Source organism: Bombyx mori, chromosome 3 (assembly GCF_030269925.1).
Source record: "Bombyx mori chromosome 3, ASM3026992v2".
Lineage (NCBI taxonomy): Eukaryota > Metazoa > Arthropoda > Insecta > Lepidoptera > Bombycidae > Bombyx > Bombyx mori.
In genome coordinates this window covers 6,089,476-6,115,570 of record NC_085109.1, presented here as the reverse complement: position 1 = coordinate 6,115,570, position 26,095 = coordinate 6,089,476, and the positions used below count along the sequence as shown (strand labels likewise).

The following is a 26,095-nucleotide window of genomic DNA, read 5'->3' as shown; positions in this document are numbered from 1 at the left end:
GGTACCCGCCTGGGATTTGAACACGTCGCTCAACACGAATGCAACTGACGTCTTATCCTTTAAGCCACGACGACTTCATGACCTCATGCCTCAAAATGAGTAGTGACGTGCATGCTGATTTTTATGGGCTCAAACGACCACTAATACAATAGGACCGTGAAGCTCATCTCTCTCTATCTAGATCGGATCATATCAAAATATATTCTATGGCGAAAAAAAACAAAATCAGACCATAAATCCTTGAGTACATAGACAAGCAATCTGATATTGTAAATATTATTGATGACTGATACGATGATAAGCATTTTTATTACCTTTTTAAGCTCCCCTACTCCATATTTGTGCTATTATTATTTCGATAACAAGTCAATTTGTCATATGCGGATTTACCTATATCAGCACCTAATAATAACGATATTAGTTGCCATTAGGTACGAGGGCTGCACTAAAAGTATCGGGAATGGAATATTTCCACTGTTCCTGTCATATTAAAATCTTTTTAATTGAAAACTCCTTGGTTTTAAAAATCGAATACCATTTATGTATTTAAAAAAAGATTCTCGGTCTTGTCACGAGGTTTTGTCAAACTTGTTTAGTCGTTGATAAAATGGAATTGACTCGAGAAAATTTGAATTTTGAGAGCGATGATTTATTATGACTTTCGAAGTGGTTTAACACAAAAACAGTGTGTTGACCGGATGATTTCTGCATTTGGTGATGAAGCCCCATCCAAAACCACAATTTACCGTTGGTTTGCTGAGTTTCAACGTGGACGTGTCAAGCTCAGTGATGATCCCCGTCAAGGTCGTCCAAAAACTGCAGTCACCCAAGAAAACGTTGATGCTGTGCGTAAGCTGATTGAGGAAGATCGACATTTGACATACCGCGAAATTCAGGCAACTTTAGACATTGGCATGAGTCAAATACAAATAATCTTGCATGAACAATTACTTAGGTGTAAAAAAGCTGTTTTCCCGATGGATACCGCATTCTCTCTCTGAAGAGCAAAAAGCGGCTCGCGTTACTTGGTGCGTCAGAACACTCGAAAGATTCCACGCAGGATCCTCAAATGCTGTAGGTGACGAATCCTAGATATACGCGTACGAACCCGAAACAAAAAACCAGTCACGAGTTTGGGTGTTCGAAAATGAGTTAAAGCCAACAAAAATTGTTCGTTCACGGAGTGTTGCAAAAAAAATGGTGGCCACGTTTGTCTCCAAAACCGGCCATGTTACGACTATTCCTCTTGAGGGACAAAGAACGGTTAATGCAGAATGGTATGCTAGCATTTGTTTGCCACAGGTCGTTTCTGAACTCCGTAAAGAGAACTGCAACCGCCGCATCATCCTCCATCACGACAATGCGAGTTCTCACACCGCGCACAGAACAAAAGAGTTTTTAGAGCAAGAAAACATAGAGTTATTAGACCATCCGCCGTACAGCCCCGACCTAAGCCCTAATGATTTCTATACTTTCCCTAAAATAAAGAATAAATTGCATGGACAGAGATTTTCATCACCTGAAGAAGCTGTGGACGCCTACAAAACGGCCATTTTGGAGACCCCAGCTTCCGAATGGAATGGTTGCTTGAATGATTGGTTCCATCGTATGGAAAAATGTGTCAAATTTCGCGGAGAATACTTCGAAAAGCAATAAATACATTTTTAAATAGTAATGTTGTGTCACTTCGTTAATTCCCGAAATTTTTAGTGCCACCTATGTAACACATCCAAAATATATTTTAATCAAAAACTGCTTACAAAAAAAAAGGAATTTGTGTAAAGGTAATTTTTTTCTACAAATTCTATACTTGTTAAAAATAAAAGTGCAACAATTTAATTCATAGGATTATTCATATTTTCTTTATTAATGTACGAATTACTTTAAACCACTATGTAATTCAAAAGTCAAACACTAAGTAAAATTGTTTATTAGCGGCCAGAAAGTCGTCGTGGCCTAAACGATAAGACGTCCGGTGCATTCGTGTTGAAGCGATGCACCAGTGTTCGAATCCCGCGGGCGGGTATCAATTTTTCTAATGAAATACGTACTCAACAAATGTTCATGATTGACTTTCACGGTGAAGGAATAACATCGTGTAATAAAAGTGAAACCCGCAAAATTATAATTTGCGTAATTACGGGTGGTAGGACCTCTTGTGAGTCCGCGCGGGTAGGTACCACCGCCCGGCCTATTTCTGCTGTGAAGCAATAATGCGTTTCGGTTTGAAGGGTAGGGCAGCCGTTGTAGATGTCTATGGGCTCCAGTAACCACTTAACACCAGGTGGGCTGTGAGCTCGTCCACACAACTAAACAATAAAAAAAAAAACTTTGAAGTATCAGAAAACGTATTAAATCACAAACAAATTATTTTATCTTTTGAATATAACGTAAATTATCAGTACATAAAGAGAACGTATAAAGTAAAAGCTATCCTTTTCTATCATTTAAATTCTAAATGATCCTAACATACAACTTATTCATTGCAATTATTACTGACCCAATATTTCGAATAACCATGACTACTAAAACTACAACACATCAACAATTCTGTAAGAAACGGGGTGCATAGATAATAAATACTGCAACGATAAATATGCCATTATTTGAATTATATTTCCATTCGTTCTTGGAACAAATTATTGATACTAGTGTATGACTGATCTAAATTCGACCGTAACCACTGATAAAAGATTAATGACTACATAGTATAAAACAAAGTCGGTTTCTCTGTCCCTATATCTGTCTGTCTCTATGTATGCTTAAATCATTAAAACTACGCAACGGATTTTGATGCGGTTTTTTTTTAATAGATAGAGTGATTGAAGAGGAAGGTTTATATGTATAATGACATCCATTAAATAGTGGAGAAATCAATAATATATTACAGTTTCCGAAGCGAAGCGAGGGCAGGTCGCTAGTATATTATAAATTTCATTAATTACATTTTCTATTAGGATATTCATATTTTGAATAAGACAAGTATTTTAAAAAAATGATTTGGTAACACTAAAATTAGGCATTAACTACTTTTTATAAAAATTGGTTGAAAAACAGAGTGGAAAATGATAATTTAACTATTTTGTTTCTCTATCGACGTAATTGGTAGACTAATGCAAAGAACCAATCTTTGTAATGTAAATCAAACAAGTTTCACTATGATACACAAATATGATATCGTTTAGTCATAATCAAACTCGGACAATAAATAAATAATGCGTACTGGCGGTGCGCCTGCAATGGTACCACCATCTTGGTTATTCTGCCCCAGAGCAACTATGACTTCCAGTTTGAATGGTAGGTAGATCAGTTCTTCTACAATACAATTACTATACTCTATTCCAGTTCCATTTGACAAATGCTTTTGTTATTGTGTGTGTGAATTAATTGTATAATGATTAGATTGATTGTGTATTTTTTAAATAATGTTTACAACCATGAACAAAAAATGATTATTATTTCAAATGATGTGAAGCGTGAAGAGTTACATTCTAAGAAGTGTTAAAAGGGACTTCGTAATTGGAATAGAGTATAAAGCCTCGATATTTCGAGGTGGACAGCAGAATTCATGTTGTATTAGTAATATACCACGGTATTAGTAAATCAGACTATGACCCTATTAATTACATTTGCTCAGTCATTTCTATTTTACCGTCTAATTTTTGTAGGGTAGCGTAAATATATCTTGAGAACAGAAAATTAAGAGCATAATTCCTTATTCTAAAGCTAATTAAAAGTTTAATTAAAAAAAAATTAATACTCACGTTTAGACATCATGTTCGTCGATACTCCACGCCAAAACAAACCGATTTAAAACCTACAACAGAAACACATCTATGAACTTTGATTTTTATTGTTAAAATGTTCCTCCATACGTTGTGAGTTAGATAACATTGTTTGACTAGTGACCGCTCGTATTGTAATGACTTCAAATAATTATTTCTCGTTCGGAATATTATAATGTCGTAATTATTTCATGTTTTGATGGACATAAGATTTTATTATAAAAAAACGTAATTTTTTGAAGTGAAAACTTCTTTAGAATCGTTGTGATTTCAAACCGGATGCAACGGAAAAAACGACAGGTAAGAGACACAAATACAAAAATGTGAGGATGAAGCCAGCAAAGAATGAGACAGAAATATACATACATTTAATACAGCGCCATCTGTGAGATTTTTTAATACTAACGTGTGTATACTTGTAGTGAATTTTAATTTAGGATTATACGTGAAATTAAAATATCAATTCACAGAGGGCGCTACCTTACAATTATTTACTAATGACAAAATTTTACATATATTTTTATACGTTATACAATTTCGAATAATGTACAAAAATTAAACTGCCAGATAATTAATTATTTTTACCAAAATTACTATCACTACTCTTTTGAGTCATACTCAGATGTTGCTTTTATTCCTACCTTTTCTTGTAACCTTGAGAGGTTATTCTAGATTCACCGAACCGGTATGTGAAGCTCGCGTATCTCAAACCTGACGTTGTTGCTAACACGAACCCTAGCAAGAGCCTTGCTTTGCAGAATCTACCACCGGATCGGAAACGCGACCCACTGAGAAGATCCGGCGAGAAACTCAGTGGGTTATGTCTGTGGGTTTAATTACTCGCCGAGCCCTTCGTCGCAAGCGACGGGTTCGACGAGAATGATGACCGGTGCTTGTGGTACCTAAAAGCGTCCAGTTGCTACATTAATAGTTTGTAATAAATTAGATAATATATTTTTTTTTTTTGGAAATATACGTGCATGTGGCAGACTCCTGTTGAATGGTCATCGTCACTCATGAACTTCAGGAAAGCAATAAATAAATAAATAATAAATAAATATTTACTAACAACCACGCCACTTTAACTGGTCCCGTGATAAGTTCGTAAAGAACTTGTGTTACAGGTACCAGATAACGGATATAAATGTAAGATTTTTATTATACACATACATATATTTAATATACATCCATAACCCTGAAAAAGACATTTATATTTATCATACAAATGTCTTCCCTTGGCGGGATTCGAACCCGCGACCCCCTTATGTAGTGACCATATCACGTACCACTACACCAGACGGCCATTAAATGCAATGTTTGCAGTTAAGCCGCTACATATAGCCGACCCAATCTTTAACAGAACAAAGATTTGCTGAATACGCAGAACCCAGAACGCAAAAATATTCGTTGCATTATTACGAAACAAATTTAAACATCAAACAATCAAATAAATATTTAGATAGCCGGTTGCACAATCGAAATAAAATTATGTCCCACGTAAATATATAAAAACCCGATCGTTATCAGTGCCTATTATCCATTGTCATTATTTAAATTACGATCCCACACAAAAAAATGTTATATAATATAAATTATTTTTATTAAACTAGACACAGGCGAATTCACTCATTTTAAATTTTGTTATTTAGAATGAACGGTATTTTTTCAGAAATATTATGTAATAGCAAAACCGTAGAAATCACTATATACTAGTCCAGCCTAGATCCACTCTCGGTACTGTTGCACTGCTAGCTTAGCTGGGAGCAAAGTACAGGGTACCTTACTTGTTGAAGAGTTGGACTCTTCACAATTTCTAGTATAAAAAAAATATATTGTAAGTATACGAACTATGTTATGAACAGTTGAAAATGGGAATATTCTTAAAAAAAGATGTGTGGTGTCGTGGGACACCGGATAGGAACGAAGTTCCTAATTATAAAAATATTAATTTTAAGTTCTATTCAAAGTATAAAGAAAATAAAACTGGAGGTTTCGCAACAATCCACGGTCATTCGGTAACGTGCGAACTTATTGTGGTACACTTCATTCACGGCTGTTTGCATAAGAGTTAGTGTATTGCGCAAACGAACGCTCTGAGATCGTGGTCAATGAATGATAAAAAAATATGTTATTATTTGTACGTTATTACAAAGTTAAGTCGTACACTATGTGCATTACTAATAAAACTCTTACGTTACGGACGTTTTTTCCCGGTTAGGCTACCCCTCCGCATTGTCCCATAAGGAACTTCGTTCCAAAAATCCGTGCTTAACAATTGATACCTATCCTGCCCAGTTGCCTGGCTTCCACACTAGCTGGGTGTAAGCACAATAGTACTTATGACAGATTGCCAAATTCATAAGTTAATTAAAAAAATAGAGTAAATACTATTCTTTCGGACAGATGGCAATAAACTTCTACTAAAAATGCTAAAAGACTCCAAATGCCTTCAATATTGATAAGAAGCCATATATGTATATACCCCTTACACAGTATCGGCAGGTGATATTTTGTCTAATGTTTCTAGACATAAGGTTTAGTATCCGCTATTTCAATTTCGTGCAGAATTCTTGTATTGATATTATCGTCTGATGCGGCCAAGATGGGCAACAAAAGTTACGACACGTTCGAAAGTTTGAAGTCGAGGGTTGATCCGTAGCACGCAAGAATTGAATGTCTGTTATTACTATTTAAGTCATGATATTTTTATTGCTCAAGCTAATTTTATTGCCCGAGCTAACCTAACTAGCCAACTGGAGTTGAGAAACAGCAGCGCACAAATATAACAAATGGCGCTTGCAACTTGAAGGCTTTTAGGGTGTGAATTGCATTAACCAACTATTTCAACCTTCAAATTGGGAATTCAAAAACACAATCAGGCAACCTTAGAAACTGTCGTACAAAGTTCACCGGGCCCAGCTAAACACAACTTCATTACAAGTGACGTCATTTGGGGCCAAAACGAATGACAATAAAACCTTGGATCATATACTAAGCGTTTAGCCATATGTGACATCATGTATGGTTATATGAGGAGATTTTATTAAATTTGAGTTAGTCTAATAAAATCTTAACATTAATATTTCACACGAAATAGTAATTCAATGAACGTTTTAACTTAACTGAGATTTCTTTTAATTACTTTCTGGATTATTATGTTATTGATATTCGGTTGGTTGCCTATTGATTGCTGACTATAAGAGGTGGGGTCGTGGTCTACCACTCGCCCTAATACTAAAATTACCTGTGGGTTTCAAGTTAAGTGTAAGTTTGATTTAATTTTACTGCATCTATTTCCATTTTATTAATGGGCCACGCATTACATGCGTTATTCACATAGCTAACACTGTAATCTCACATATAAGAAATACACTATATATTAGAGAGTTCTATCGCTTAGAATATCTGTATATATTTATTTCAATTCTCTCATAATATTGTCACTGTAAAACTTTGCGGAAAACTAGATTCTGTCAATCTTCTGTCACATCTTAATTGTTGTTTTTTTAAATGTAATGCTAGATTTAATGACATAAATACTTTTTGGTGAAGATTGATAAAGTTTGATGGAATGGTCGAAACTGACAAGGGAAATCTAATTACCTGAAGGTCTCGTTAAAGGGTCAGAAAATATTTGAAAAAAAAAGGAAGTCGAATTTTGAACTATAAAAAGAAGGCCGTAAAGTTTTTATTCTGAAAATCTAGAAGATTTATCTTCAATCGCGAAAAAAAATCCTATGCACATTTAGAGAATTTATAATGGTAGCTTGTAAACACATGTTAATCTATAGAAAGGTGTCGTCGTTTGATAAACACCAAAATCGAGTCAAAATCGTTAGACGAATGTTTACGACAAAAAAAACGGTAATACACACAAGATTTGTAGGAAGTATGCGTCAAAACAGCACCTAACCTTATAAAAAATTATGTAACATTTGATATTATAGCATGATCATAGAAACATCAACATGTCTACGTAAAAACAAAACGACTTTTTAGTACCTAGTTCATTTGTTTTACGACAAGTAAATGAAAAGTGATAAAACGTCCTACTAAACTTTGCCGAGCATTAAAAATTTCATTGAACTTATCGATCTAGTTTCGTTAGGGCAGCCCTCGAATCTAACTCGATACAGCTATTGTTAGATTTTATAAAGCATTGTGTCATAAATTTTTGAACACGTAAACAGTTTTGACAACGTAAAACGCGTGTTAGGAGAGGCCGTCGATTGATTCGAAATTAATAGTGGCCTAAATTTAGGTATCTGTGTACATGTAAGACAAAACACGGGTGCGTTACAATATTTTTAAAATACAATTCAAAGTTCAATTTCAAAGGTCAATTTAAAGTTTCATTATGTCTGATTTGATTTAATGATGAATTAATCAATATCTTTGTAGATTTAGCATTTGAACAGACGCAGATTCCTCGGATTTTAAATTAGATTGACAGACGTAGAAACCATACATCCGAGCTCATTCGTTTGATTTTTACGATAAAAGTGAATTACTCACCTAAATATACGTAACTGTTTCTCCAATTTTAATATCACAATTTAACTTAGCGTTAAGACTAAAAATTACTTTTCAAACGTTTAAAATTTAAACTAAAAAATTACTTCTAAATATTTACAAATTTGTACTAAGGTGTTATTATTAGACTAGCATTATTTAAATATTTGCTTAAGAAACATACGGCATCTTGCAGTTATTATAAAAGTAACTGCGCAGCTTACGAAAGCCGCATTTCTATATCAAGTTCACGTGAAAACGCAAAGCCGTAATCGTCGGACGCAGTACGCATGCGTGGAAATTTCACAAGGTTATCTACTTTCTTTTTCTAATTTGTTAATAAAAGAAAGTGACAGGTATAGCCAAGAGAAACATGCGTAGTGTTATTGATGGGGGGTTGGCGGGAAATTCACGGGAACTGGGGTTGAAATGCGTCTGCAGTATTTTTAGAACGTGCGGCTTTGGTATTGGTCGCGCGATCGTTGTATCGAGAGGGAACATTCAAAATGAGATCGGATAAAACATTTTCCTATATCACTTAATGCTTAGGTACATCTAACTTCACGAGTTTAAAGGACACAACAATCGTTGGTAAAGTAGGTACTATTGTGATTACCAGCTCGTATCTCAAAGCGGGCGGTAACAATCACGTTCTGGTGTCTATACTACTATAACAACTTATTACTGAGCGTGAACTTCTCTGCGGTCTATTAGTATTCAATGAACGAAATGTAATTCTGTTTTAGATATTTGTATAACACAACCAGCTGACCCGGTAGACTTCGTAGTGCCTCAATCGATAAATAAAAGACCTAAACTTTTGTGTAAACTAAACTTAAAACAAACAAAAGGAATCCGTCCGACGGGGGACACATCAAAGGAAAAACAAAATTGTTATTTTTATTTAATTCTTTAAATAAATAAATAATTTTATTTTATTTTATTGTATTAATTAATAGATAGGTTTGTTTTCGCAAATCGTACAATATGTGGTTTTGCGATAATTTCACTGATTTCATCTACTGTTTTGTTTAATTCGAAGCGTTGTCATTTGTTCCCTAACATTATTTGTCGAATCCGAAGTAAACTTTAAACTTTGACGTTGGCAAACGGTCAAACCGGCTTAAACGTAACCCACGCCACTATTAAACTCAATTTATTGCTAACAAGCGGCCAAGCGTGATTATTCATGACCACACTTCGTGTAAGCATCATAAGATTTTAGAATATAATTTGATGTTTTTACTCTCGGTTCTGTAGGGCCATAAAAAAGGTTTACGCTCGATACTAATGTGCCAATAATATAGAAAACTAGCGACCCGCCCTCGCTTCGCTTCGGGGACTTTAATTTATTATTGATTTTATTGAATTTTCTTTTATACATTAGTTTTAAACGATATTACATCCTTTTTTTACAATATTTACAGCACGTATTCTGTCAATGTTATGTCAAACGCCATAAGGTTTTATATTAAAAAATCATTAGAAAATTTCTAACTTTGCGCGCCATTTTCTTAATTTTGTCTTTCATAAGAACCTTCTTTCTCCTGGAAATAACAAACGCAATAAAAAATTAATTATCCAGTTTGTTACGGCATTCTGAAGCTATGCGCGTACATACATTATACAGATTCATTTTTATATACAAGTGGTCCCCTGGTAGTCGAATTTCGACTATAATTAATAAAAATTATAAGTTTGTACGCTATTATGATTCTATTGTTAAAGATATTTATTATACTTCAGGTTATTATACTATTATACTTCGCTAAGACTACACTTTAGATAAATATTAATAAAGAGAAACAATATTCAATATATACTCAATTTGACCACAGACTACATATAAGCAATAAGAAAAGTTGGACAATAACAAATAGTATGCCTGCGTGTTGTGTCATATATGTAGTATGTGTAATGTTTTTGGAGTTTACTCCTTTAGAATCGATTTACATATATAGGCCCGGGGTATGAAAATTATGGGGACCAAAATCGTACTAGCATGTCACACGAAATGCGTTATGCGCCTGATTGCGCATGTCACACGAAATGCGTTATCGCAGGTGACGCCGGGCTGCTGCGCCGGCAGTCCGCCACAAAGCCTCGTACTGATCGCGCGTTTCTCTCATTATTGTATTTTCATATATTTGTTAGTCGTTTGTTTTGTGTCTCGTTAATTTGTTAATAATCTGTAGTGTATCGTGTTGTCGTAATATAGAACTATTTCTCGTATTGTTTCGTTTAATTTTTTATATCCAGTAAACTCCAGTCGTGCGTCGGAGCGGACACACACACTTTTTTTTTATTGATTTAAAATGTATTTTTATGGATAATTAAAAAAAAAAAAGTAAACTTTCTGCACTCATCTATATTCTCTATAAGTATGGGAAATTAATACTAATAAATTAATATTCCTCTGTCCGCGAAATTTTCTTAAAAGGGGGAACAAAGCTTTTTCTTCACGTATTAATGTACAGATAAGATAAAAAGGAGGTACTTAAATTCATGACGTCACCATCGTCATGGCATAGGTATGCATTTCTGCATATATTCTCCCAGTTGACTTTTGGAATGTAAAGAGTCCGTAATAGAGCGAAGTGATATTTCACGTTTGGTATTTTGCACTATAAAGCATAGGTTCTGCCTCGCGTGGAGTAATGCTCCCCTCTTGGGTCCTAGCTGCCGGCTACTTTCTACTTTTAAAACGCTATTCATTTCTGGACGTCGCGTCGAGTTGGATCTTTTAGCCAAAAAGCATTAAGATCGGCATAAAACCTCATGTCATAATGTGAAATTTATTACCAGTAACTAGTGCATCCAGAATAAATCGCATTCTATGAGAATTATTTCTGTTAGCTCTTTATCTTGCATACGAGGAGACACCTCAAATCACCTCGTAATATTTCGTAGTAAGAAGAAACATATAATATATAAATCAAAATGCGCAGTAAGACATATTTCGATCTAAAATCAACAGTAATAAGTGAAAGTACATTATACTTACTCGTATTGCAGAACGAATCTATATTGACTAATGAAACTTTGAAGTATGTGTTAAAAGTTTTTGTTGAGAATCGAGGGGCAATTTTTTTCGCCATTTGAATTTCAGCATAGACGCATCGCCCAGTGAGTATGCACCTGACGCTTTATTCTTGAGACCTCGACGATTTTCAGCGTATTTATGTCGTGGTTTACAAGAAAATAAAATAGAGGTGTAGTTCGGTCTCAGTACGTGTATAATCTCATTTACAAAGGATAATCGTTGTATTCAGTTTTTCCATCGACTACTTTATTAAAACCCATTTTTCAGTATTAAAATCTTTAAAATAGATTTGGAAAAGGTAGGTACAGACTGCGGCTTAGCATGTTTTTGCTCTATTTTTTAAATCACAGAGCCATCTGTTTGTATGTCACGCATTCAAGGACTATCATATTTTAATAAAGTAACCAATAGATGGCAGCACATCATTGTTGCTATCCAGTTTATTCCATTTGGAATTTTGAATTTAAATTGAAATTAAATTAAATTTACCACAATGCTCGAGGAGCTCACGGCCTATTTTTATTATGACTTCGATAAATGAAAATGAGTTAATTTATATTTATTTGTTCGTGATCTATGCTGCATCGCCTGTCCGATTACCTTGAAACTAAGTTGGCGCTTTGTGGACGATTTCTAACTCCATCAGCATAGATAATACACATAAATTAGTTATAGATAAGCAACTCAAGCACTCAACAAAAATATTAACAGGCGTCGGCCACTAGATGGCTTCGCTTCGAATAGTTTTTTTTCTCATTGCTCCTGTAGATGGCAGTAAGATAATTAATTACCGATCCTATATTTTATTTTTAATGAAGGATTTTGTGAATTTTCAGCTTGTATAATTTATTATTTTTAAATTTTCTCTGTTTAGCTGTACAATAATTAAATGCCTTAACTTTAACAAAACATAAGTTTAGGGTCATCCGCTACAAGATGACGCTAGTTTCTATTAAAAAAAAGTCTTAAAGTATCGCAGTTTCAGGGCCCTGTCAGCGTTGGCGAACAAGTAATTACAACAAATGGGTATATCATCATTTGTCTAATGATTACTGCCGCCAATCATCTTATCATGGGAACCGGATCTTATTCCCGTAATCAGGTCTCTGGATACACCGTTATTTTTTTCGTGGGTGAACGACAAAGTTGAATGTGGAAATTTTATCAGAATTTAACTTTATTTCTTATTTCATTTAAAATGTCGCAATGGTCGTTGATGACGGCTATCCCGACCTTCAAGCTAAAGCGTGATTATTGCTGTCTACGAAAAAGCTGCGCAAGATGACAACCCTCTTGTAATGATCGCTTCTAATTACATAATTTTGTTTGCGTAATTACTGATGGTAGGACCTCTTGTGAGTCCGCACGGGTAGGTACCACCACCCTGCCTATTTCTGCCGTGAAGCAGTAATGCGTTTCGGTTTGAAGGGTGGGGCAGCCGTTGTTGGAAATTTGCCAATGTTTCTTAAATTTTTCTTCTTCTCAGTCAGACGCTCTTGTCAGAGTCGACGTGGTTGCGCTGACGCTGTATGTGCGAAACACCCGCTAGGTCGTCCATACTCCGGAGGACCGCCCTCCAGTCAATGCGCTACCAGGTCTGGCGTTTCGAGTACATTCGACCATAGTGGACTATACCCTTCTTCATTAGGCCACTAGCTGTACCCGTCTGCTTTGCTGGGCATTTAAAATTAACATTGTTATTTCTCACCCCCAAAAAGATTCTCATCATTAACGCCCCCGCAACTGGTGTAAGGAGTCAAACACTCATATAAATATTAGCCTATCCATTAAGTACATGTATTTTCTACATGGATACCAAGTTTCAATTCAATCGGAGGCATGGTTCAGTAATTATAAGGGACATCCGTAAAAACCACTGTAGATTTATATATTAGTATAGATTCCAGCGGGTTGGTGATCGGCCGCGTGATCTCCTGCCTTCCACCCGAGTTTGGACTACAATCTCTCCATCGAGTGCTCTTTTCTGGAGATGTGACCAAATAACTTTTTATCGATTTTTATCTCATCTTTATTCAAAAATCGACATTTATCGTGTGTGATCACGAGTAAAAAATGAAACACAAACTATTTAAAAATTTGTTTAATCATAAATAAATAACATTTTCGTTTGAAAAAAAAAAAACAACCTCATTATTATTCACACACCATGCAGCTCATCATTTATTGAATTACAATTATTAATTTACTAATTACATTCTAATAATACTTACAGCAATCTTAGAAATTAAACGTTGTACAATATTTCATTAACACAAATAATTTGAGATTTTTTTTTTCATGTAAACATCTAATTTATATAGAGAGAATTATTCCAATTACAAAATCTATTTTTTTTTATCGTGCTCTAGGCGCGTTGGTCGTATTAATGGAAAAACTGTTCATTATCGAAATTTAAAAAAAAAATAATTGAATTTCTAAATAGAATAATCGATAATACGATAACAATTAATCAATTGATCAAGCACATTCGGAAGATTTCAAACTATTTTTTTAAAATAAGTACAGATTAATTTTGTAATCGTGATTATCTATACATAAGCATCTACATCTACAATTAAATTCTCCGCTAATTTAACGTACGGCCTAACAATGTTGCCATACTCTGCTTACGACTTATCGATTATAATTTTTATACCAAAATCGAATATATGTATGCAAAACACTTCGATATTCAACAAAAAATGTAACGGTTTTAATTGACTTTTCTAATAGGACAATACATTTTAATCGATTTAAATAAATATTGGAATGGATGTGGGCACTAGTGTATTATAACTGTATATCAAACAATGCGAGGCTGTGGTTCCCGAATGAAAAAAAAAAAACATTGAAACAATGCAACCTAAGTAAATAAGTACTCACAATAATTTTAATTTACAAACAAAAACTTTTTTATGAAAATCCGATCCAAAGCAAAGTTCAAGTTTTATGGTATTTTTTAAAATTCTTTTCGTAACTAAGAAAATCGGAAAGTTTTATTTAAATTCATTCTTTATTTGGTCACATCATATCTATGATAATACGGTTAGGCCCTGCTTTCGTATATTATCAGTGTTTAGATTTTTTTTAATTCTAAGCATTAAATTACGATCTATGAGAAAGGTAATTTTTTTTTGTATTTTTTTTTCAAAATCATTAACTTTACGCTTAAAAACGTATCTCGAATGACACTAATGACTCGCGGAATACTCAGTTCTCGTAAACATGTTAGTTAATAGGAATAGACAAATGAGGTAAATTACAAACATTACATACATACCTATATTACATTCCCTCAACTGTAGGTACTCGAAGTAAAGCTCAATGATAAATTATCTCAGAACAATAGTGCAACGAACATGATAACTTAACGTGTAGACCGCCATGCGTTATATCATCTAGTATTAATTTCAAATTCGACTAAAACATCTAATTATACTCAATACGGATATATCGCGCGCACACACATTCGCACAACAGTGACGTCATCGCGTTCCGACCAATCAGAACGAGAGCCCACTCTCGTCTGATTCGTCGTGTCTATTCGTAAAAAAAAAATCAAAATGCATACACAACAACAACAACAAAAAAATGTGTTACGCAAATCGCGTAAGACACTGTTAGGCCTTGTTCGGACTAGACGAGTATTTTAGTCGAGTACCAAGTAATTTAGTAGCAAAATGTGTCTGAACACCAAAATTTTAGTCGAGTAGGTTAGTAAATAATTTAGTCAAGTCAATCCATTTTGTTCAATTTTTTCGGGCGAGTAACGCTTCCCGCCACGCGTCCTTGGTCACTGGCTCACTGACTAAACAAGTCCGAACCTGTTGATTAGTCGAGTTCATTAGTGGCACTTCTCAAATGGGTATCTTTGCGCTGAATTTGAGAGTATATTTTTCGTTAACAGATAATTCCCACAACTTTCGGACATTCTCAAACTATCGAAGTATTCTTTGGGATCTCTTCCAATGCTAATTCCTTTAGAAGAAATTTAGTAGCTCCTAGTTTATCCCTTCTATCGATCGATTTTCGTACCCATAACTTATTTTTCTTAACCACAGAAATTTCCTCATCCACCTCTTCTAAAATAGCCATTACGATTACTCGGCACTCGACTAAAATACTCGCCTAGTCCGAACAAGGCTTTATGGACAAAACGAATAAGCCATTTAAAAGGTAACGTCAGCATAAAAATTGATATATAAATTATTAGTAATTATCGTATTACCTAGTTGACGTCGTTAATGTGACAGAACTTGGTCGCGTCTCTCGGGATGGCGAGCGCGTTGTTACACAACAGCCCCACGACCGGATTCTCGAGGTTCTCATACTTCGAGTTAGTCTCGGAGGACAGACTGACGGCGCCGCTGCTGTCCCCTTCGTACGTATTCTCGGTGTCGTCGACATTCTGCGAGCTGACGCTGGACTTGTCGTTTTTATCGATCGCTTCCCGTTCGAGTCCGTAATCGATTTTCTCGTCGTTGTTCGACATCTCGATCCAGTGCGCGCGATTGCTCTCGACGCGATCGAGCATCGGCTGCAGGGCCGGCGATAGACGCGCGAATGCCTTAAAACCATAGATAATAAATACACTTAAATTACTTATAGATAAGCAACTCGAGCATTCAACAAAAATGTTTACGGGCGTCTACCAGTAGATGGCTTCGCTTCGATTCGATAGATTCGTTTCTCATTGCTCCTGTAGATGGCAGTGACATATTACCTATCCTATATTTTATTTTTAACTAGCGACCCGCCCTCGCTTCGCTTCGGAAACTGTAATTTATTATTGATTTCTCCACTATTTAATGGATGTTATTATACATATAAACCTTCCTGTTTAATCACTCTATCTATTGAAAAAACCGCATCAAAATCCGTTGCGTAGTTTTAAAGATTTACGCATACATAGGGACAGACAGATATAGGGACAGAGAAAGCGACTTTGTTTTATACTATGTAGTGATAGTGATGAAGGATTTTGTAAATTTTCAAATACCACAAATTGATAAAATTTAATCAATTTGTCTATAACAAATAAAGACTTGTATGATTTATTATTTTCTGTGTTCAATATATAAGTTTAGCATTCGCTAACTAGCTTGGCACTCGCTACAAGATGTCGCTAGTTTATAAAATGGAGTTAGATATATAAAATGGAGAAAGAATATGGAAAAGCCCGTTCACAAAGTATGCCTACATATTGGAATCATTTTTATCAATTTATATGTACCGATTAGATCGATCCGCGAATAAAGAAATATTTAGCCGCAAATATAGGAATTGGGTCGCATTTTTTTAATCCGCGAATAGTGAAAGCCCTAATGAAGGAAGCGCTAATAAGGAACTTTTTACTGTAACAATAAACAAATAAGAGACAAGATGGCATCTCACCTCGTATATCGGAAGGCAGATCGTATCAATGAACTTGACTTGCATGGCCGGAAGCTGGTCCTCTTTGTCTCTATTCATTATGTCCTGAAACAATATTCAAACTTAAACTTTAAAATTCGAACATATTAACACAAGTTAGGCAATATCACTTAAACAGGATTTTTTAGTTTATATTTAATTTCGAACGCTCTTAATGAAAAACCCTTTATAATTCAAACAAACGTGTCTCAAAGCGTTTTGTCATTCAGTTTCCACCGGAGTACTTCAATTTAATGGAAAGATACAAAAACTGGTAGTAGAACGTCTTGTGGGCCCGCACGGGTAGATACCACCACCACCCAGGCTGTTTCTGCCGCGATGCTCTAATGCAGCCTTTCCCAAAGTGGGCGATAACGCCCCTTTGTAGGCGCTGCAGGCCTAAAGTGGCGCAGTAAGAGATCCAGAAAAAAGGGGGCGTTGTGTAGAAGCTTGGGAGGCGATTTGTAATTTCATCTAGGAGGACTCTTAGACATTGACTGAGCTCTCGCAATAGTGGTTTTTAAGTAAGTGAAAAAATGGGGGCGCTAAAAACCAATTTATTCTCAAAGCGGGCAGTAGACGAAATAAGTTTGGGAACGCGTGCTGTAATACGCTATAGTCTGAAAAATAGAAAGGGTCTGTGTATACCGAACTGATATTCGAAATTCATCTCTCAAGGTATGTAGCATCTAGCTTGTTGATGCCTACGGGCTCCGATAAGCACTAAGCTAATTGGGCCGCGAGTTCGATGACTCGTTTGAGCAAAAATAAGATATGTGGTGACGTGGGACACCGCATAGGAACGAAGTTCCTTATTATAAAAATATTAATTTAAAGTTCTATTCGAGGTATAAAGAAAATAAAACTGGAGGTTTCACAACAACCCACGATCATTCGGTAACGTGCAAACTTATTGCGGTACACTTCATTCAAGGTTGTTTGCATAAGAGTTGGTGTATTGCGCAAACGAACGCTCCGAGATCGCGGTCAATGAGTGATAAAAAAGATGTTATTTTTTGTACGTTATTACAAAGTTAAGTCGTACACTGTGTGCATTATTAACAAAAATCTTACGTTACGGACATTTTTTCCCGGTTAGGGTACCCCTCCGCATCGTCCCATAACGAAGCTTCGTTCCAAAAAAAAAAGATATACTCACAATAGGGGTCAAGTTCAGGTTCTGTCTCTCCAGGTCGCCCTGTCTGAAGAACTCTCCAGCGACCAGTCCTGCCACGCGCCGCTCTATTGGCCAGGGCTTGGTGATGGCGGCGAGGTCACAGGCCGTCATGAGCATGGCGCGTAGCAGCCCACGCCTCTCCACGCACTCGCCCCACAACGGAGTCACCGTCCGATCAGAGTTCACCAGCTCTATGAAGGCTTTCCTTTTGCTGTAAAGCAAAAAAAAAATCACAATGCGTTTATTTTTTAATTTTTTTTATTTCTTAGATGGGTTGACGAGCTCACAGCCCACCTTATGTTAAGTGGTTACTGGAGCCCATAGACATCTACAACGTAAATGCGCCGCCCACCTTGAGGTATAAGTTCTAAGATCTTAATATAGTTACAACGGCTGCCCTTACCGATTGTATGGATGGAATCTCAAAGGATGCTTCTTTAGCATCCTTTGAGATTCGAAAGTAGATGAAACGAAAAAACGACAGTAAAAAGAGACAGACACATAAATTTATAAGATTTAACGTGGGAGAAAATGAGATAGAAAGCATTCTACAGTGTGTCTTATATTTGTGGTTCTCTTTGTGATCTGCTTCGTACCTAAAATTCGTACTTAATAAATTCTGTTCTGTAATATATGTATACAAATAAAATTTAAAACAATTATCAAACTTTATATCACAATGATCATTACTAAAACCTACAATTATCCTCTTCCCGAAATTTTACATTCGTTTCATTATGTTGAAGCCAAAATTTTCAAAGGTTTTAATTTCTAGCACGTGTGAATTGCGCACATGTTTATATTTTATTAATTTTTTTGTTACCTTACTAAAAACCAAATTCCAGAAGCCTCAATTCCCTTAAGTCTACTAAATCTGTCCGAAATGAATAATATCTATACCTGAAATAAACAGCCAAGTCGGTGGAGAGTATAGCGTCCTCGAGTACCTTGACGACCTTCTCGTAATCGTCTGAAGACAGATTCAGCAGGATTTGGTTCCCGGGAGAGTTCAAGATCATCAGACACTGATCGAAGTGATGATGCTCCATTGTGGATGTCGAATACAGCTGCGCTAATGGCGACGACGCCCTGCGAAAATTTAACACATGCTTTAATAATAAGAATAGCAAGAAGTATTTTTAATCTAAAAACGTTTATAGATTCTTTAATTTAACCAATTTAATCCCAATCTTTTCTTTAATTAACGCTAACTTTATAATAGTTATAAACCATCCCATGTTACTATAATTCCAATCATTCCGAAATGTTGACAATGATTACACAATATCTACTGATAGAACACTATAGAAAACAAAAATACAAATATTAATTTACTTGTATACTTATAATAAGCTAATTAATATATTAGACATGTGAAAAAATCTCTAGAATATTGTCTCAAGCATAAATTTCATTGCCTGTAATTTTACCAAAAAAAAAAACAACATCTATTTATTCCATATGGCTCCTGACGGTTTGTCGAAACAAAATAAATAAAAATTTTGGTCCAACACCGATGCAATATAAATAAGGCTTCATAAGGGAACCTTAAGTCGGACATCAACAAAAACTATTTTCCAAGGCGTATGAAAATTTAAATCGAAGAAGTAAGTCATCAGAGTCTAGCGTCTGATTATACATGTACATACATATCACTGAATAGCGTTGCCTTCAGATGGAACTTACTTTATTTGGAAAGAGTTATTGGTCCCTCGGTGATCAAGGTCGTGACACAGACAGCCAATAATTAAAGCTAAGCATTCCAGCTCGCCGAATATCTTCCACCACTGAGTCTCCTGAAATATTTACAGCGTTGAATCGATCAGTGAACGAAATGCAAATTTCAATTTTAACCTTAGAATATACGGACAAATAGTTTTACATGTAACAAAGTCAAAATGTTTGTTTTTTGAAATGAAACCTCTTTAGGCGCGTTGAGAGTAAAATTTAACTCGCGACAAATTAGTTACGGCTAGAGAGAAAAGATACAATTTAGTAAGAGAAAGAGTGAGAAAATAGACAGCGTCTCGCGAACCACTCGATCTTGGTGAGAGGGAAATGACAAAGCGAGCTAGGTCCTTTCTCTTTTACACAGCATTCCCTACTATAAGATTTGATTTAAGAATGAAAAATGATGAAAACAATAGTACTACACACGGCCAAAAATTTCACTTCTTTCACGTGCACAAAGTTGCACCCCCTTTTTTTTTAATAATTCGTTCACTGCTATTCTTAAAGAGCACCTTTAGCACTACGATAGTGCATTCTGAAATAAAAATTTAACAACAAAAAAAAACAACTTACCGTCAATATTGCGAACATCATTTGGGCCACATTGAAAGCGTGCCTCCAATTGTGGTAAGTGACGTTCCGATAGTTTTTCTTCACGCTCAGCAGCCACCGGCACAAGACCGCGTAGTCTATGTGAAATCTCTCGACAAAGTCCATGTCCAGAAACATCCGGAGGCACGCTCTCAACGTGTCGTCGTCCGTCATATTGATGTCGTCGAACGCCAGCTCGTGGAGGCTGAAGTGAGCCGATGACGGTATCCTCAACGACTGGAACAAGGACTGATAGATTGATTGTACTATCTGATTACGTTATTTTCATTCGTGCGATTGACAAAGGCGGCAAATTTTAAACGGCCGTTTGGTGTAGTGGTAAGTGACACGGTCACTACACAAGGGGGTCGCGGGTTCGAATCCCACCAAGGGAAGATATTTATATGATAAAAATAAAATGTCTTTTCCAGGATTATGGATGTATATTAAATATATGTATGTGTATAATTAAAAACTTATATTTATTTCACAAGTTCTTTAAGTCATTAGCACGGGACCAGTTAACGTGGCGTGATTGTTAGTAAATATTTATTATTATTTATTTATTTATTATTTATTCCATTCAGACTGATATGAGGTACATTTATAAAAGATATTATATTAAAGATTCAATGCCAATTTCATTTGCTTAATTAATGTAGACGAGCATACAAGGTAATGGTCGAGCTAACTATCATCCACTTGCAATTTTTGCCACCATTGCGTGATAGTATTGTACTAAAAAAACTAAAAATAAAAGTGCTCAAAATAATTAAAACAAGTCAGACTAAAAGGTCGAGGGACTAATGGCCGTAAACAAACTATTAAAAAGATTAACTGATTCGAGACTTCAATAGCAATTAATAAAATTAACAAAAGGTCATAGCATAATACAATCAGCCAACCCAATGAAAACTAAGAGCCACCCATTAATATTAAAATAGGTGAACTTTAATAAACTCATATGGTTCAACAATTAATCCCGAAACTTTGTTTCTACTCGAATGAAATGTCAACAGCACAATGTTTTAACAGCTCCAAGTTTGTCCGGTATACTGTTCGCTTCGAGGGTTCAACTAATGCGTTAACTAAGCACTTTATAGGTTTCTGTCGTTCTCAGAAATAACCCAGAGAGATTTCGTATGCGTTGTTTGTTTGACGTTAAGTTTTTTTTTCTTGACTAAGACATAGGTATTATGAATTTAACGTGGAAGGAATTGTATGGCCTTGGAATGTCTACTAGATATGTTCTGTGCCAGATTTAAGGGAATAATCCCCGAAAATTACTTTAAAACTTAGATAAGGATTTCGGATTCGATTGTCAAAAAAAACCGCGATGGATTGCTATTTTTGGTTTTTGCGAGGCACGCAATGAAACACAATTTAAAAATCAGTTGCCCCCGATGAGGAAGAGACGCATAATTATTTATCGCCCTCCTCTTTCTGTAGATGGATAATCGAAGTCACGGCCGCCCACATGGGCGGAGGGAGGCAAGTGTCTACCGGAAGCCAGATCCCGATGCAAATGCGCCATAGATACAGCCCACTGAGTTTCTCACTGGATCTTCTCAGTGGGTCGCGATTCCTATCCGGTGGTAGATTCTGCTAAGCACTGCTCTTGCTAGGGTTAGTGTTAGCAAATTCTCTCGGGCTTAGCCCGTGATCTCAGCTATCATCTGGGCGTAGCTGGAATAGCCTTTTAGGTTACCAGCGAATGGATAGGGAAAAAAGATGCAAATGCTGCCCACATATCTTAAAATACGAGATTTGTAATCTCTATTGTAGACGACGTCACCCAAAACACGTCATTTCGGATCCTCTCGGTCCACTAACGGTGCTTTTAGGTACCCCAAGCACCGGTCATCGTTCTCGTCGACCCCGTCGCTTGCGACGAAGGGCTCGGCGAGTAAATTAACCCACAAACACAGCCCACTGAGTTTCTCGCCGGATCTTCTCAGTGGGTCGCGTTTCCGATCCGGTGGTAGATTCAGCGAAGCACGGCTCTTGCTAGGGTTCGTGTTAGCAACATAGCCAGGTTTGAGCCCCGTGAGCTCACCTACTAGTTAAGGTTACGCTGATATATTCTCTCTAGACCATCAGCTTAGGTAGGAGGAAAAAAATTATCTATTGTATTGGATGTATTAGGTACATGTTGATTAACAAAATATTGTACCTACCGGTGTATTGAGAATTATATCGTTGCATTAATAAAGATATACACCTACGATTACATATACCAGGCGTTTTTTACGCGTTAGGAATTTTACTTTTATATATTATTTTCATTATACTCACCCGTAATCGCTGAGCATCGTCCAACGAAGCTGATGCGTGGTAGCTCAACACCTGAAATTCAATTCTCGCATTAAAGCTGTATAATCTCAAAGCTTACTAATTTTACAGGAGAGTGTTTAAATGTTTAACATGTGATATTTTTAATATTAATCATCTTTGGAACTTTTTTTTTATCAGTTAAATTATCTGTCTTTTAAAGTAAGATAAAATTAATGTATTAATTTTGTTAATAGTAGTCAAAACATAGGTGATCTAAAAAAACATTATTCTCTTCCCCTTTTCCCTATGTTTAACTCCTATAATAACTCACAAAACTTCGTCCCGTTCGAGGGAATAGTTCATCGCCTCCATGTCAAACGGTTAGATTACTTAGCAGCCTTTAGTTAAGGTACAAAATCGATACTCACGTCAAGCGTGACGCTTTGCTTCGCCATAGCCGTGATCGCCTTCTCGTACATGTGCGTATTGTGGATGCCCATTCCGCAAAAAATGGCAAAAGCTTCGACGAAGTTCTCATCGTTCTTCGTGAACAACAAGTCATCAAACTTGTTGATCAACTGGAAAGGAAATATTGTTTACGTGCATTATCCGATCTAGTATTTTCGTGGAGATTTGTTTTATTGATCTCAATGTCATTTACTTTATTATCACGATCTGTAATTAAGCGGTTAAAGACGCTATAAACATAATTTAAACTAGATATTGATTCATATTGTCCCACACAGAGCTATCACGATTTTCTCTTTTCCTACCGTCCGGTTTGAAGGATGACAATTATACAGTCGAGACTCCGATCTCATGTCGCCTGGTGGGAATACATAGCCATCCATCCCCTTAATAAAAATTGCGGGCAACTTAAACGCGGCACATCATTCTCTCGCAGGCTAAATCCTATTGATGCATATGTTTGTCTCTTTTTAGTGTCGCTTTTCCGTTTCATCGAGTTTCAAAATACAACGTTGATAAAAAAAAATCACTTCAATATTAATTAAGAAAATTAAATACAAAGCAAAAGTAATGAAACATTCATTGAAACCAACAAACAGTCTCATCAAAGTTTGAAATTAAATCAGAGAGTTGCCAGCTTTTAATCCTATTCTGAACTAGTTTCAGTCACAAACATTGTTACCAATGTTATTCGTGTTTCTTTTTTGCACTATTCACTTGCCCTCGTTCAGTTGACGTTGTACATGCAAACGATATCCAATTACGGACCGAGCGACGAATTTCAACATAGCTTGTACTTTTTTCAAATGAATGAACGAGCTTGTCGTGTGTATTTGAATCTTTGAAAAATTAAATACTACATCTCTGTTCAAAGATTACATTTGTCATGTAAACTACATAATACTATAAGTAATGTAACTTTCTTATTAGTTCTTATAAATAATATACCTTGAATGATAAATGTTACTATTAATATATAATGACAATAAAAAATTAATTAAACATAAACAGAATTATTTAAGGTTAGCTTAGAAACACGTATTCAATTAAGGCAAGACCAAAAACACACATTGTGAATTATAATCACATCTGAACGTTAACGCGCTAGTTAATTAATATAACGTACATGTTACGTAAGCTTTGTGCGTGAGCCCTGCTTTTGATTGTATGTATTCAGAATTCAGCCTCCCAATTCCAGGCTCTTAATAAAATTTTAGAAAAAACTAAAAAACACGTGTGGCACTGGAGGACTGCCGCGGTAAAGCTATTGCATAGCATTTTTATCAACTTACGCAATTATAATTAGACAATAATAATTTTATACTAAAACAATAATAAAATATATATGCTATATTTATAAACATTCACAAAAGCAAAACATTAACTGTCCCCTTCACACTCATAAGCTAGACCGCGTGAGAGAGAGATGGGCAGACTTTTCATGATGCGCATGCAGTGCGACGTCACGCCGCGTTGTTCATAAACACTACACAAGCGCAACGTGTGAATGTGTTGAACGCGACCTACATGGTAAGCGGAGTGGGGGTGTTAGGTTTTATTTTTGTTACGGAATTTCTTGATTCGGTCGCCGCGCTCAAACCCATTAATAAAAGCTATGCAATAAATACAAACAATGACAGGCTTAAGATAATTACAAAAAAAAAACTATGAAAATTAATAGGAATCGATTTTCTTTTCAAAAATTGTTTTTTTAAATCGATGAAAGATTAAAATCACCCTACTGTATATAAAATACGTCAGCGTATTGCTAGTGGTTTTGAATGTAAGCTCGTTACACTATCAGCTAAATCGAAATATGAGCGTCTCGCTTTCAATCTCCTCTAATTAAGAATTTCCTCTGTTTTATGAGTGCCAGTAACAGATACGAGACGAGAACAAGTACATATAGTATTATAATTCCAACAAGTTCATAAACATAATATTCCAGATGTCTTTATCACAAGATTGCTGACTAGGAATCAAGTCTCATCCATCTTAGCTTAGACTAGATAATTAGTCACTAAACACTTGATTATTAAATGTTATATAAACTACAATTTTAGGTAAAACTTTTCACTTGTTATCTGTGTAATTGGAGTTAATGAGAGAATTATTGTGTGTAATGAAGACCTTAAAAAACAAACTTTTTTTTTTCAAGTACCCTTCTTAATAGATCATTTGATTAATTATGATTATTACAACAAAGCTATTAAATGTTAACCGATATTATTATATAAAGTTGCTCTAATTTAATCTCATACTTTTTTAATTCAGTACAAGACAGAAAAACTATTATATTTGATCTAAAAATCTTATTATTTGTTTATTATTCTTATTCGTTTCCCAATTCATATTTTGATTTCAACTGAATTTTACAAAATGAAAACGTTATGATAGTCCGGCCGCGTACGACCGCATTGCGCTTCGGTACTGTAACATAAATGTGTGCAAATATGTTTTGAATTTTTTATTAATACCATCTGCCTCTCGAAGCGGCACGTCCGTAACATAATTTGTTTACTTTAATATTTGAACAACCGGGCCAGATTAACTGCAGCAAAATTGTCGTTTGTCGAATTCTATTGGTTGCAAATTGTGTTACAAAATGTAATGTTATCGCAAGGATTTTATTTATTTTTTTATTTTTTTATTTATTAAGTCGCACCAACAAAGTGATCATCAATACAAAACATTGACAAATTGACAAAAGTTCGTGGCAGATGTCACCTCAATTATAGGTGCAATCGACAGTGCATTAACATCAAAAAATATATATATATAAAGATTTTAGAAATCTTGTTTAAAAAGATAAGTTTAAATTGTGAATTAGATAGAAATACATTTACCGCACGCGCTAAAGAATATTGAACAAATCAAAATTTGTTCATCACTACATAGTATAAAACAAAGTGGCTTTCTCTGTCCCTATATCTCTATATATGCTTAAATCTTTAAAACTACGCGCAACGGATTTTGATGCGGTTTTTTTTTAATAGATAGAGTGATTGAAGAGGAAGGTTTATATGTATAATAACATCCATTAAATAGTGGAGAAATCAATAATAAATTACAGTTTCCGAAGCGAAGCGAGGGCGAATCGCT

General features: G+C 35.4%; 2 protein-coding genes across 10 annotated transcripts in view; both read right to left on the bottom strand.

Annotated features, from left to right (window-relative positions):
- The window catches only part of LOC101742560 (long-chain-fatty-acid--CoA ligase 5), an 80,351-nt gene extending 71,792 nt beyond the window's left edge, over nt 1-8,559 (bottom strand). The window contains exons 1-2 of one of the 2 annotated variants that reach the window (XM_012695198.4): nt 8,301-8,559; nt 3,765-3,817 (exon numbers count right to left, since the gene is read on the bottom strand). In XM_012695198.4, coding sequence (XP_012550652.2) covers nt 3,765-3,777 — 13 coding nt within the window. In that variant the 5' untranslated portion in view covers nt 3,778-3,817; nt 8,301-8,559. Of the gene's footprint in view, nt 1-3,764; nt 3,818-7,029; nt 7,212-8,300 lie in introns of those variants that run through there. The other variant, XM_062675481.1, reaches the window with a different exon arrangement.
- A 4,867-nt stretch (nt 8,560-13,426) lies between these two features.
- Nucleotides 13,427-26,095, bottom strand: part of LOC101738997 (dual 3',5'-cyclic-AMP and -GMP phosphodiesterase 11) — a 267,871-nt gene continuing 255,202 nt past the window's right edge. For 5 of the 8 annotated variants that reach the window (XM_012695157.4, XM_012695151.4, XM_062675400.1 and 2 more), the window contains 8 exons: nt 22,954-23,103; nt 22,547-22,597; nt 20,234-20,500; nt 19,616-19,725; nt 18,830-19,018; nt 17,912-18,140; nt 16,735-16,818; nt 13,427-15,907 (listed from right to left, as the gene is read on the bottom strand). In XM_012695157.4, coding sequence (XP_012550611.1) covers nt 15,569-15,907; nt 16,735-16,818; nt 17,912-18,140; nt 18,830-19,018; nt 19,616-19,725; nt 20,234-20,500; nt 22,547-22,597; nt 22,954-23,103 — 1,419 coding nt within the window. In that variant the 3' untranslated portion in view covers nt 13,427-15,568. The remainder of the gene's footprint in view (nt 15,908-16,734; nt 16,819-17,911; nt 18,141-18,829; nt 19,019-19,615; nt 19,726-20,233; nt 20,501-22,546; nt 22,598-22,953; nt 23,104-26,095) is intronic. The other 3 variants (XM_062675410.1, XM_004931809.5, XM_062675401.1) reach the window with 1 other exon arrangement.